The 13487-nt window shown below is 47.8% G+C and overlaps 1 protein-coding gene across 1 annotated transcript; it reads left to right on the forward strand.

Moving 5' to 3' along the window:
- Positions 1 to 7412: 7412 nt before the first annotated feature.
- On the forward strand, positions 7413 to 12846 carry LOC112573805 (growth arrest and DNA damage-inducible protein GADD45 beta-like). Its single transcript, XM_025254411.1, has 5 exons — positions 7413 to 7577; positions 10518 to 10619; positions 11009 to 11132; positions 11433 to 11525; positions 11816 to 12846. Exons 1-5 carry the CDS (start codon positions 7531 to 7533, stop codon positions 11921 to 11923), a joined length of 474 nt encoding a protein of 157 aa, XP_025110196.1. The 5' UTR covers positions 7413 to 7530; the 3' UTR covers positions 11924 to 12846.
- The last annotated feature ends 641 nt before the right edge of the window (positions 12847 to 13487 follow it).

Below are 13487 nucleotides of genomic sequence, written 5' to 3' on the forward strand. Positions count from 1 at the left end.
ATTAGTCACTCGTAAACGACCATTGAGATAGGTGAGACAACGACAGCTGAGTGATAATGTTTTCTTCGTTTAAATCATCCGACCACTCCTCCTTGCTGAATTCCCTTAACATAGGTTATCATCTCCTTTGCATGATTTGTGACCAGATGACGGGATAGATAAGTGAATTATACTTTCAAACTTCTGCAAATACTTGTGTCAAACTGAGCTGCACTTCGGGGTATGTAAAAGTTTCTATTTACAGCCCAAAGCCAGCGGTCTCGTGCATGTCATCCATGTCGATGACGGTCTCCTTCCGTCTTCTCGCGATCCATGGCTGCTGACTGCCTCGGGCACAGTCGTCGACTAGTCACGTGACAGCTGGTAGTCTCGTGTACAGTCGTCACGTACAGTCACGTAGCGCGTCTTGTGTGTTCAGACTACTTCCATCAATCCTCGCGAACAGAGGGGGCGGGGCTTGACTGCAGCACGTGCTGGAGACGTGGTCCGGAGAAGAGAAGTCACGTGCGGGGGAATGTGGCCATCTGCCATCTCAACATGGCTTTGAGGCCGAACATGTGCAGGATGGAGCGACGGATGGTCTGTGGTGATCGAGGAGCCGGGACTGAGTGGATTAACGTCTGCAGCCAGACAGGTGTTGAAGAAGTAATGACAGAGCATCTCAATCCATCTTTTTTTTGTTTGTTTAATCTGTCCGCTGATTGAGACACCGGTGACAAAGAGCATCCTGAGTGGAGGGGGGGGGGGGGGGGGAATTGGTGTTTTACGCCGTGTCAGCAGCTAAGGCTATATCACGGCAAGCAGCCAGCCCTGTAAACAGATGCCACGTGCAGAGAAAGAACAACGTGCCCGAGACGAGAAATGAACTCAGGGCAGCCAACCTTCACTGTATTGGTGACAGGCGCTAACAGCGCTAACCGTTGCGCCACCGGACCGCTCACATCCTGAGTGGATAAGCTTGTAATGGCTTGGTTGGTTTAAGAGGAAAGTGCTTCTACGTTGAAGTGATTTCACACTCCGGGGGAGAGGAAGGGAGAATGAAACCGAGTACCTGAAAAAAAATAAATAAATAAAACACGACGCGCAGCCGTTAAGACAGGTGTGACATCCCGAGACGAGATCTGAACCCTGAGTTTCTCGCTGCAAGTGTTTTAACCGCTACACTACACATGTGATAACATTTATTAATATTCTCCAGATTTCTGAGTATATTTTCACTCTTCTGCTGATGTCCCTACCACTTATTCTCTGGCGTCGTTACCGTTGAGTTTAGAGTCGTCGCCCTTTACTGCCTGGACGCAGCGAGTCTTCACATTGTTTATTGTTTTCCATCTTTGTGGCTGTTTCGTAACATTATCCAGCGCAATGTGTTGGCCTTTTCCTGAGATATTTTTAACAAATCTTTTCTCAGTTGATTTGTATTTAATTAGAGTGATTGCAAATGGTTTGACCTGGCTTTTCATTTGTTTTTAATCTTTTGTGGGTTCGTTACTGGATAGTTTAGGTAAATACCTTGTAATAGTTTATGAATCTCAGTTTGGTCCATTAAGGCGCCTCCTTGTCTACTGTAGACCTTCATTGTGAATTAGTTTACTCGCCGTTTAGTCTGCTGTTGTTAGTTGCTGTTGTCTTCGGCTGTGGTTTGGGTGAAAGAAATTAATACACGATGATTATGGACCTTTGTTGTCTGTGTTGTGGTCCTGTGCAGTGGCTGTAGTCCTCGCATTTCCCTGCTGGACATCTGGAGCTTGGAAGTTTGGAAATGTCCGACCACAGCGCTGCAACTCACCGTGTTATGCTCCTGTACCTATCTCAGATCACCAAATGTATTATTTAGTGTCTGTGTGACGCCTTACTTCCTTCAATAACTGTTTGAGTAACAACACAGGTTGCCATGTGACGAAGGGTTACCTCCAACGTTGATTGACTAGTGATAAGAAAAAGGAGACAGGAAGGTCATCCCCCCTGTGGGAGTAGCCATGCTGGAAAAGTCAGCTAAATGTTTGGGCAAATTATGAAACAACAGATCAACAAAAAGCAGTTTGTAGCTTGAGTAAGAACAAACCTTCAGTTGCCTGAACCATACTCAGACCATAACCATACTGCAAAAGTATAACCCTTCTGTGGGGACCACAATCTCATTTTCAAACAGTCTTTTGGCTTCTTGAGCTTTAAATTAAAATTTGAAATATTCATAGGTTCATCAGTGGACTGTCACTTCACTTGATTTCCGAATGCTGTTGGTTAAAATGTTGATGATTTCTGCATTTGTCTACAACTAGGCTCATCTCGCATACCGGTAGGTCAGCTAAAATGATCTTAGAATATTTCATTTGAGCTGTTTGGTGTTACCCTCCCAAATAACGATTAATAATGAGATGTAGACTTGTACAACTGTAAGCCCGGAGGACAGCTGAGAAGAAGAAAACTGTTCATGGTATCAGCTCTTCTCACATGACACTCTCTGGGAATCATTTTCTTTTCGGTGACCGATCATCACCATCCTCAAGAGGCTGATAGAGCAATCCTAGGCATTACAGGATACCACTGTCCCGTCTTTCTCTCGTATCAACTCTTTCCATCCTCCGTGCTCTCTCTCTCTCACATAAGTTTATATATATGCATGCACATGCACATTCGCTGTCCCTCACACGTGCATGTACCTACAAGATCCGTGCGCCAGTCGGACCGACAGCTGATGCGCACTGCGTCGGATCGAAGGCCAGAACTGGGTCACACGCCGTGACGCAAGCTCGTCGCGCGACCTGATCGATCAAACTGACCTTGAACCGGGGTGACCTAGTTATGCGGCCTACCCTAGTCGGCGAGAACCGGTTACTCGCAGCTGGTAGGATTCGCATGTGGGGTGGATGGGTGGGAGTGAGAGGGAGTAACATGCAGCACGGAACTGGGTCCGACTGTGACCCACATAACAGCCTAAGTGGGACACCTGGACACCGCTCAACTATCAGCTGACATAATCTGGTGTGCATGCTGCACCACCTGCTGTCATGCGGCTTCACAGGACGGCGAAATCGGTCAGCAGAGAGGGGCAAAGGTCAGAAGGTCCGCCAACCTATTTTCACGAACTGCGTCTTCACTTTGTACACTCGTACAGTCGCCCCGCGCGGCTCGGGGTATCTGCGCAGTTGAGATCCCCGGTTGAATTAGCCAGAGAGGCTGCTCGGAGTTTATTGCTAACCCTCTGGTAACGGTCGAGTGCTGGGACTGCGTGTGGAAGATGTCACGCGCACTTTGGGATGAGATCGATCTAGGACGACCCGCACGCCGATCGTTAGGGTCACCTGACACAAATCATGCACGGCTTCCTCAATAAGACGCCGACCCCGTCGTTACCCGTCGTTAAGGTGAGGTCCCCTCCGCCTCGCAACCTTGTTCCGGAGTACGTGCACTTTTCCCACCTCTCTCTTTCGCCCCCTCCCTGCCTTTTCCAAGCACGCACACTCAAACTCAATAAAGGCAAGATAACAGGCAATAATACTTGAGCATAAAACTGAGCTGCTCACTTTGCATAACTACAGTGCAAGCGAACTTTTCTTCAACTTTGCTGTCACAAAAGAAGAGGCTCGGGGCGACATCTGTGCCCACCGTCAGAGCTGTAGACGTCCATCTGCAGTGCAACAACTTGCAACTGGCCCGCTGACGGTTTGGTTACAGTCAGCACACGAGGGCAGCTACAGGTCACAGACACTATGACACACGAGGACAGCTACAGGTCACAGACACTATGACAATAGGACAGCTACAGGTCTCACAGACACCATGACACAGTGTCATCTGCAGGTCGCACAGTCTCCAGCACTACGACACACGATGGCTACGAGTCACATGACTAGGACCTGGTGCTACAGTGTCCACGTGACCAAGGTGGCAACTACCCAACACCTGCTGTGCATTTTCACGGAATCTTTGTGGACACAGATATTTAATTCAAAGGGCAAGTGCTATCGAAAGACGGAATGCGGTACGCATGTTTTAAAAAGAAACAGGCCAAGTAAATGGGTCGGGTAAGAGGGTCACTTATCTGAAGTGGGTCATCACGAGCCAGCCATATCTAGGTCACACACACAAAGCGAGATGATGAGGCTGGCAACGCGAGACAAAACCAAAGGCGAAAATAGGTGGAGAGGGCGGAGGACGCAAAATATCGATACCCGTAAATTAGGGACCAAAGTTTGTGTGAAGGTTCTCTTCAGTTGCACAGCAACAAGTTCAGCCACTCAAGCGACCGCCAATTGAACACAATGTCCTGCTCTGTCACGTGACAAACTTATTAAGCCAGTGAGAATCGCTCTCGGCCATTGACCCGCCGAGTTCCTCAAGTCAGATGCTGAGTAGTGTGCAGCGAAGTGAGGTCGATTCCTTTTCAATGAAACACCCTCAAGCGTGTCATGTCATTCAGAAGCGAAACTAAAATAAAACAATGTTTTGCCATGTACTATTTGCTTTCCCGTCACCAAAATATAATTATCGGGGCCAAGGAAGCTCGCGAACTTCTCGACTGACGCACGACAGCACCATCGACCACGCGCCATCTTGCGGACTGGAGCCTGCGTCACCGCCATGAGCGGGTGGAGTTGAAATCCGTAAACATCTCCACAGCATCCTGGTGACGTAGGTCTGTGGCGTGCACGTTGCCTGTAATGGCCGAGTCCCCCCCGCCGTACCGTCGGGCGACCGCTGGTGGCTTGTCTGTGGCACCCCACGGCTTCACCATGTCGTTGAACTTCCTGTTGTGGGCGCGCAGACTTCTGATTGCTGTTTTTTTGCGGTGCAGTAGCCCAGACCCTGTTCCAAACAAACAGCTTGTTTATTAGTCTGTTTTGTTTGTTTTTTGTTTTGTTATGTTTTTGGGGTTTCTTTTTAACTCGTGGTGGTGACCTCAGATTGTGCGTCCTCCCGGGAATGAGTTTATCCGAGAGAGCAGCGAGGACCACAAGCTCGACTGTCGAGGGTCATGCACTTCTCTCCGATTGTGGCACCCGGGGTGGGTTTGAGCCTGGGAACTCCAGTTTCTTCCTGTTCTTGCCACTTTCCTCGTGATACCAAATCATTGCAACATGGAAGGGCTTCCTTGTCAAATAAAACTGTCAAATCAATGAATTTGAAGTGATCATTGTTCCTGCAGAGTTTCCTGTTTCCTCACTAATTCCACTTGTTCTCGATTTATTCAAATATAGTCACTCACATCATTCAATCCCACGTCGTCTGTCTTCCTCTCTTTCACACACACACACACAAACATTTGTTTCAAACCTTAAACTTCATCAACGAAGGAAAAAAGTCATTAAAGTTATTACAATTTTACACAGCCACCGGGATGTAAAAAAAACAAAATAAATAAATGACAAATCTTTGTATTGTTATCTTTGGCTTTCTCTTCCAGTTCATTCAGACCAGTGGTTAAATTGCTCATATATTATAAATGCTTCATTCACAAAGAAGCTATGTTAAAACTTAATTATTGATACCCTATCCCTTCCAACAATAAATAAAAGCCATTGCAGGTGTTTAAATAATTTGATTACCCAATGCTGATTTCCAGTACTTATCCTTTTTAAAGCTCTCCGCCACAAAGCCCTCCATGATGGATCTGTAGGTAACCTGAACATGTCAGGACCTTTGCATGTGAACAAATCACTTTGATTGATTGTACTGAATAAAAACTAATTTCTAATTAATTTAGAGAACATTAACTCGTCAAGCTTCGGCTGTGTAAATCCTTTGGTGATTTATAAGGTTGTAAAATGTATCATTTATCTTCATCGTGTGTTAAAATTATATTCTATTACTAACATTGCATTATACGTAGTGCAAAATAATTGAAGATGCATTAATATAAGTTCATCATTTCTATAAATAATAAAACATTTTTCTGGCACTGGTTATGTAAACACACGCCTCGCGCTGTCATTGCCTGTAGCTGAAGTTTCCCTTTGTTGACCCCCGAACTCGAGGAAATCTTCTGTCGAGAGATTATAAAAGTCTTGGTCTTCACACTTTCCCAGCGGCACATCGTGCTGCGCACCGACCGACCTTTTCCTCCTCAGCAGCAAGTCCGTCCGTCGCTCTTGATGGCTGTCCCAGTTTCTGCAGGTCAAGGGTCAGCGCCGCAAGAGATGCAGCGTGCAGCATGGTGCGTCGCCGCAGAAGGGTCACAGAAATGACTCAGCGTCCCCTCGGCATGGTCCGCTTTCCTGTGTGAACAGCCGACCACACCACGATGATGATGGTGATAATAGGAGTAGTGACAATCCACCAGACAGTGGGCCACTTCACACAGTGTGGCCGGGCGTGACATGCTCCCATTGTCCAGCGCGCGCTACGTGACTACGTGACTCAGCTCGAGGAGAGGACAACTTGACTCTAGGGTCGCCAACGAGCTTCATGATGGGAGAGAGGGTCGGTTTTCGCTCGACGGCCTACTTTGTAATCAGAGAAAGTCTGAGAAGGAGATCGCTGGTTCTGAACCAGGCCCACGTAGCCTCTGGAAGAAAATAATTTCATGAAATGTCAGCAAACTCAGCATCCGGGTGCAAACTTGTGAGGGGAGAGAAACGATCGCAGACATGATAACTGTTAGAATTTACAGGACTTACAGCACGTGCGTGAGAAATTATGCAAGTTATTTAGTTGGTTGGTTGGTGGGAAAGTGCTTCCATCTAAAGGTGATTTTGTGGTATGAAGGGGAGGAAATCGGAGAAAATCACGACGGTTGGCCAGCGAACACAGAGGATATGAACCCGCCTCTCTCTGCAGTAGTACATGCGAGTACTTTTAACCAGTGGGTAGCAAGATGCTTGGCTGTGTGAGAAGGGGGACTGTAGGGACAAACCATGCTAACAGTGAACGATGCTCACATTCTTGCTTCCTCAGTAATTTTAAAGGGAGCGGCTGTTCCATTACCCTCCCCCTGGTTTCTATACCAATTTCAAATTATCTGTGGCAAGTAAAATTCTGTTGGTTTTACATTCAGCGACTCTTTTTTTCCCCCCAAAGCGCGTGCACGTTGCCATCTATTAATGTCGAAATACACACATGTGTGGGTTGAGGTGTCACAATCCTCAGATTCAATCTGTTAATGTTGGATTTTTGTGTCTAATGGCCGTTACAAGCGTCAGGCATAACATTGCAGCATGCTGCATAACGAACATTCCAGTTTGCTAACCGCCTTTGTTCCACCCCACCCCTCCACTCGCACCCACGGGTAGTCTGTCCGTCTCGTCGTTGCCCTCTAAACAGTCCGTCCGTGGCGCCCGCTGCTACAACACCGTTCGTTGTCCTCACCCAGTGCACGCGACCTGCCACTGTGCCGGGCCGACCAATCAGCGAGCGCGGAGCTGTCGGTCCAGCCAATCAGATAGCGGGGTCTAGCCAGCAGCTGGATATACGGGATCGAAACAAAGCAAAGCAGCGCATTCGGTGGCGAGCCAGCCAGGCGAAACATCGCAGGAAACATTTACTTATCTCTCTCTGTGTGTGACTCGGACTACATCGTCAGCTGCAACCATGACTTTCACGGAGGTGTTCACATCCAGCACCCGCATCTGCGACGCGTAAGTACCAATATTTTCTTGAACTTTACTTGAAATTAATATTAACCTACCCGAGATTAACTATGCGTTGAAAACTCGGACCAAAAAAAAGTTTTTTTGTTTGTAAGTGGTGCATGTACTTGTTGCGAACTTTCGTGACCTTTCTCGAGTCTTGTCTCCTTTCTCCACTCGTCCTTGTCGTGTGACCCGTGCATGGGTAGCGAGGGGTTGGGTGTCTGGGATCAAGCGGATACTTGCTCGTCCCTTGTGACTGACCTACCAACGACCGTACACCACGTGGTACTCCGCGAAGCCTGTTATTTTCCCGAACTTGTTGACCTAGTCTTCCATCCAGATCGAGAAGCGACTAGAGTGCGTCGCACTTGAGACTCCGTTACCGTCGCCCTCGACTGTAAACAAAGGTCGCTCGGGTCTCGGGACAACGCAGTTGTTACAGTGCACCTGCTTCAATGTCATCAAATGCGTTGTTGTTGTTACAGATGATGGAGACATGCGTTAAGATTTGGGTAACGCGATGTCAAACCTATCACCTAACTGCTCATGTATGTCGAAACCGTCCAGTGACTGGATTGTTTATTTTTAATTTTTAATTTTATTTTTAGTGCGTGACTAATATGTCCGCTGATAACATTTCCGTGAACTCCAGTGAACTTGTGGGTGGGTGGGATGGAGATAAGATCGAACAAAGGTCCTAAGTGGGTGGAAGGGGAAGGGTTCGTGGCTTTGTTGTGTTCATCCCACCGAGAGGTGGCGAGAAACATTGCGAGTGTATTTGCTAGGAGTGTTGCGAAAAGTTGGTGCGTCACACTTTGCTCAGTTTTCCGAGGCTGTTACGAGTGACAAACTCAGGGTCGAGCAATTTGTCGAAGATGAGAAGAAGAACCATCGTAAAGGCGCCATCTTAAAGATGATGGATGAGAAGTAAAAGTGTGCTTTCGTTTCTCGGAGTCTTTGATCATCCTGCACTCGCCTTCCCTCCCTTCGCATTTTTTTTTTCCTTTTCTTCCTCCGATGATCTGTCAGCAGGCGTGGTGCAGCATTGCGTAAGCCCCTTGCCCCCAGCTGCAGCACGCCTCCCACAGCAAGTGTCGGGCAGCGCGAGGCGCGTGAAGCCTGTGATCCTCCAGTGAGCTGGGCGGTGCTCTGACTGTAACCCTCCCTGACCCCGGCGGGCAGACCCCAGTTAGAGGACACTAAGAATCTCAGGGACTGTTGTTCCATGGAGGAGACTCTCTGTTAAAAGACAGGGGTAGGTGTGGTGGTTGCTAAGGGCGGGGCGGGACGAGCGCGCGAACAGCTGTTACCCGAAGGTCGCGCTTGGGAGACCTGGAGGCGGCGAAGCTGAGTGCTGGCAACAAAAACATCTTGTTGACTTACAAAGCTCGCCTTGCTTACGCCAACCACCAAAACAAGATAGGCTGCCAGGCCAGCAAATATTTACGGCACGCGCTTGTCCTTAGCTTCGTTGTTGGCCATGCTGCCGTCACCTTGGCGAGGGCGAGCACAGTGATGGCGGAGCTTGATAAGCAGGATGTGATGGGACTTTTTTTTTCATCCCTGACATCCCACTGTGTGGTGAGTGCTCTGACCAGGAGACCAGGCTCCCTCTTCCCGCATTAACACGCACTGACCGCCCAACTGTACATTAAGTGGAGTTTATTGTTTGTAGTTCAGTGCCACACCTCCTCCCTCTTTGTTTGCCCCTCCTTGTGAGACCGTGCAATGAATGCACTGCACCTGCAGCCTGCTGTTCCTGTCAAATCCTGTTTGAGGTCACCTCAGGTCGCTTTGTTGCATTCCATTCCATCTGCCACACGTGTTTCTATGATCTTTGGTGCACGTGTTTCATTTGTTATAATATGTTTATTGGGACAATGGAGGAGGTGTAGCAGTCGCAATCAAAGTGAGACGACCTTTGTCCTTTGTGAACGCGGAAGTGATCGTGACCTGTGCATGTGCCAGCAGGTAGGTGTGATGTTATGCACGTAGTCACACGTAAGCCATTGGCTCTCGGCAAGCTTGAAGATTGAAAAGAAAGAGAAAAGCGATAACACATTTGGGCTGCACAGAATTATTTCTCCACCGCACTGTGCAAGATCTGGCAAGGAAGTGTGTGGGTGGGTAGGTGGAGGGGTGGAATTTTAAGGACTGCACAAAAGTTTTTAAACTGAGACAGTTCAGTAGATGCTCAACTGCCAAGCAGAAGTTAAAAAAGAAAAAAAAAGTATCTGCAGCCAGTGGGGAGCTCGTGCAGAGGCGAGGAAGCCGTTCCCTGGGATTTCACCGACTCAGCAGCAGAGAGAAGCAGACGATTCCTTCGTGCACCTCCCTCCACCCACCACTCACCCGCTCTTCCCATCCTCACATGACCTGTTTGCACCGAGGTAGGAAACGCACCCGTTGACCCCGTCTTGCCACGTCGGCGACTTGCCCGACGGCAGCGCGTGCTGGGGCGTGGGACGAGGATGCAGACGCGAAGATTTGAGCGACTTATCATGAAGTCTGGCAGTCGGGGAGTCAGTTGTCTGGAATTTTTATTTATCTCAAGTGCATCATAATGCACAGCAGTTATATAATTAATGGGATTGTTTTGCATCCACAAACATGGCGACTGTGGGGGCCCCGCTGGCTCAGTGAGTCACCCAGAAGCCACGCTCTAATGATGTCGAGGGCAGACTGATGGAAAAGACCCCAAACCTGAACTTTATTGCTTCGTGTCTCAGGCAGGCTCTCATCAGCATTGGAATCCGCCTCCCATACTTAGACCTGCCCATAAACTCCTCATTATTGTCTTCGTTTTTATTTGTCTTCTGTCTCGTCTCCGTGGTATGCTAGTTTAGAATTTTTATTCCTCTCACAAAAAACAAAGAAATGAAAGCGAAGTGTAAGCTTGACCTTTACCCCGGCTGTTGCTAATCATTTGACCTTTTCTCGTTTCAGTTCTAAGACAATCGGCCAAGGCCTGGAAGAGTGTCTGCTGCGAGCGCTCAACTCCGGACGGGTCACGGTCGGGGTCAAGGAATGCGCCAAGCTATTGAGCTGGTGAGTGCTGCTCACAAACACGACTGTCACGTGTCCCTACGTGTCGCTGCAGGCGGCTTTAAGGCAAATACTGTCCTGCCAGTGGTGTTTAGGGTGGCAGAAGGCCTTACAGTGACTCAAATGCACTGCACACAGTTCACGAAGACAAGCCCTAAGCATGTCGACAGTAATGTAACCTTCTAGCGCCGCCATCTTGCACAAACATGACCTTTAGCCTCCTCGTGTGTGTAACAAATCGCCTTTAGCCTCGCAGTAGGACAGGTTCTTACATCACGTGTCTAGTCATACGAGTAAGCAGTGGGTTAGACCACGGTGGGGTATGAGCAAGCTTTGCTGTTTATTTATTTTTGACGGTTAAATAAAGTGATTGTGTGTTTCTGTGTGTGCAGCGCATCAGATCAGGTGATGTTGTGTCTGATGCCCGATATGGCGTCAGCATCAGATGTGAGCGTTCACATCCAGCAAACACTTATTCGCTCTTTCTGCTGGGAGAACGGGATCCGACTTCTGACTGTGAGTATATCTTTGTGCTTGTCTCTGTGTTTGTGTGTGTGTCCGCTGCGTGAGAGAGTGTGTGAATGCATAGAATTGTCAATGTATCCCTGCACATACCCAAGCAGAGTTTAGGATAGTAGCAGTTGCCATCTTGGTAGAGCTGAAGGGAGCATTGGAGATTTGAGACGAAAGGAAATGTTTGAGCGAGGGCGGAGCCTATGGATGCTCGCAAAGCATAGTGCGATAGATTGATTGTAAGTCTGTTACAGGTGAGGCTGCTGCAGGTTACGATAGACTGATTGTATGCATGTGTTGCAGGTCAAAAACTGCCCCAAGCTGCGAGAGCTGCTGAGCGGTGGTAGCGCCCCCTGTTGGGTAGAGGGCGAAGCCATTACCTGCCTGCTGATTGAGGTGAGTGGTTTCTTTTGTAACATCATCACAGAAGTACTGGACGACGATATTTTCTTTTTAAGTTTCGCTAAAATCCAGCCAATGAAACTGATTCAGAGTGTCATGTGACTTGGGAGGATAAGAAAAACTAAACATTTATATCTGAGTGTCGAAGTTCCAAAACTGTAACCACCCCCGACTGTGGGTCGGGTTTGATTAGATGTTGGAGGAAAATAAAGAATGATGCTGGCTGTTGTGGACCTGTGGACATGGACATCTTGCTTACAAAGATGTTTGTGTTTATGTTGCAGAAGCCCAAAGGCGATCTGTCAGCAGAGGATGCTTACGTGTGCCACTACCACGATGCTGTCTTCTCTAGCGACATCTACCCGAAACCCATCATCCAACTACCAGTCTGACCTCGGTGACAGGTCTTCATCATTCCGCACAGACTTCAGGATGACCCCCTTCATCTTGACAGAGATCACAGCACTGCCGCCCCCTAGCGGTGACTCGCATCTCGGGACTTCCGGCCGCGTGTTGCGAGGGCTGGAGACGAGACCCTGGACTTTAAAACCTGCAGCAGCACTTCAGTGCCTGCACTTCACAGCCACCCTGAGGCTTCCAAGTCCTGTTTATCGACTAGTACATTACACAACAACAGCGATAATCACACGATGATGAGCTGGGTGATGGTCCTCACGATAATAAAATAATTGCTTGCACAGCAGGAGACCATAACAGGATTCGGAAATACCTGAGTTTCTCCCTCGTGAAGCACTCGACATCAACATCCTGGTTAGCTCGGGTGGCGAATCAAAGGCACCCCTTGTGCGCATGAGCAGAGACAGGCAAAAGATTATTTGCACAGAAGAATGTTATTCTGCGAAAACAGTGCACTTGCGGTCAAATTATAAAAACAAGTTTCTTTAACACCAAACTGATTATGTCCTTTAGAGTGTACTCCAGAAAACGATTTTGCTTTTTGAAAACTTTTTATTCACAAAGTCATATGCCATAACAGCAGTGCTGTTAGTTGGAAATGTCAATTCTGTTTTTTTTTTTTTTAATTAGAACTATTTCAAGGAAATGTGTTTGAAACTTTTCCGCGAAGTCATGTTGAAGTCTAGAGTCCATGAACTACTTTTGTCATTGACATGAGAAATACAGTTTAGCTCACTTACTCATTGCCCCTGGTACTGTCCACAGAGCATCTTGTCTAATGTATCTCATTTAGTACACTTCATTATGTCACAAGGATTGGTCTTTAATGCAAAGTTTCTATTTTGAATGATCCGTGAAAAAGTCATGTTTGATGCAAAATAAACGTATTATCAAATCATTTTCTTTCTTTGTCGATTGATTGTGCATGCACCTTTTTTTTTTTTTTTTGCCGTTTGGGGTTGTGTGTGTGTGGGCTGGGGAAAGTTGGTGTTGACGGTAGGGATGTATGAATGTTTCGTATAAAGATCTCTGAGTGGAAGTCTGAAGACCCTGGCAGCGGGTGAGAGCAGCAGACGCAAGACGAAGGCGATGTGAACGAGGGCTTTAGCTGCACTTCCCGATGCCAAGTGTTGCAAGTTCTCCCTGCAGCTACCTCAATGATGGATGTAAATTACAAACCAAGCATGCCTGTAGAGAGGAAACTCAAAGTGCAAATGCTACAGAATTCCAAACAGACATATTTTGCCGTTGCGGAGTCTAAAACTGTTCATAAGCTCAAATGTAACTCCTTTCCACATTACTCCCCTAACATGATAAAAATGATTCACACCTGGCGAGGGCCGTGAAGGAAAGAACGAGAGACAAGATTGCCACCTAAGTGAACCACCGCCGTCCGCCGCCTCTCGTTTTTTCCTCTTCCTCTTGTGCCCTCCCTTTCCTGTCGTGGCAGCGGTTTGTGATGTTAGCAAGCGGATCCAGTGACCTCCCTCCGTCAACACACCCTACTGCTCTCCCAACCAGAATTTGTGGGTTTCAGCA

This window comes from Pomacea canaliculata, linkage group LG10 (assembly GCF_003073045.1).
Source record: "Pomacea canaliculata isolate SZHN2017 linkage group LG10, ASM307304v1, whole genome shotgun sequence".
NCBI classification, from domain to species: domain Eukaryota; kingdom Metazoa; phylum Mollusca; class Gastropoda; order Architaenioglossa; family Ampullariidae; genus Pomacea; species Pomacea canaliculata.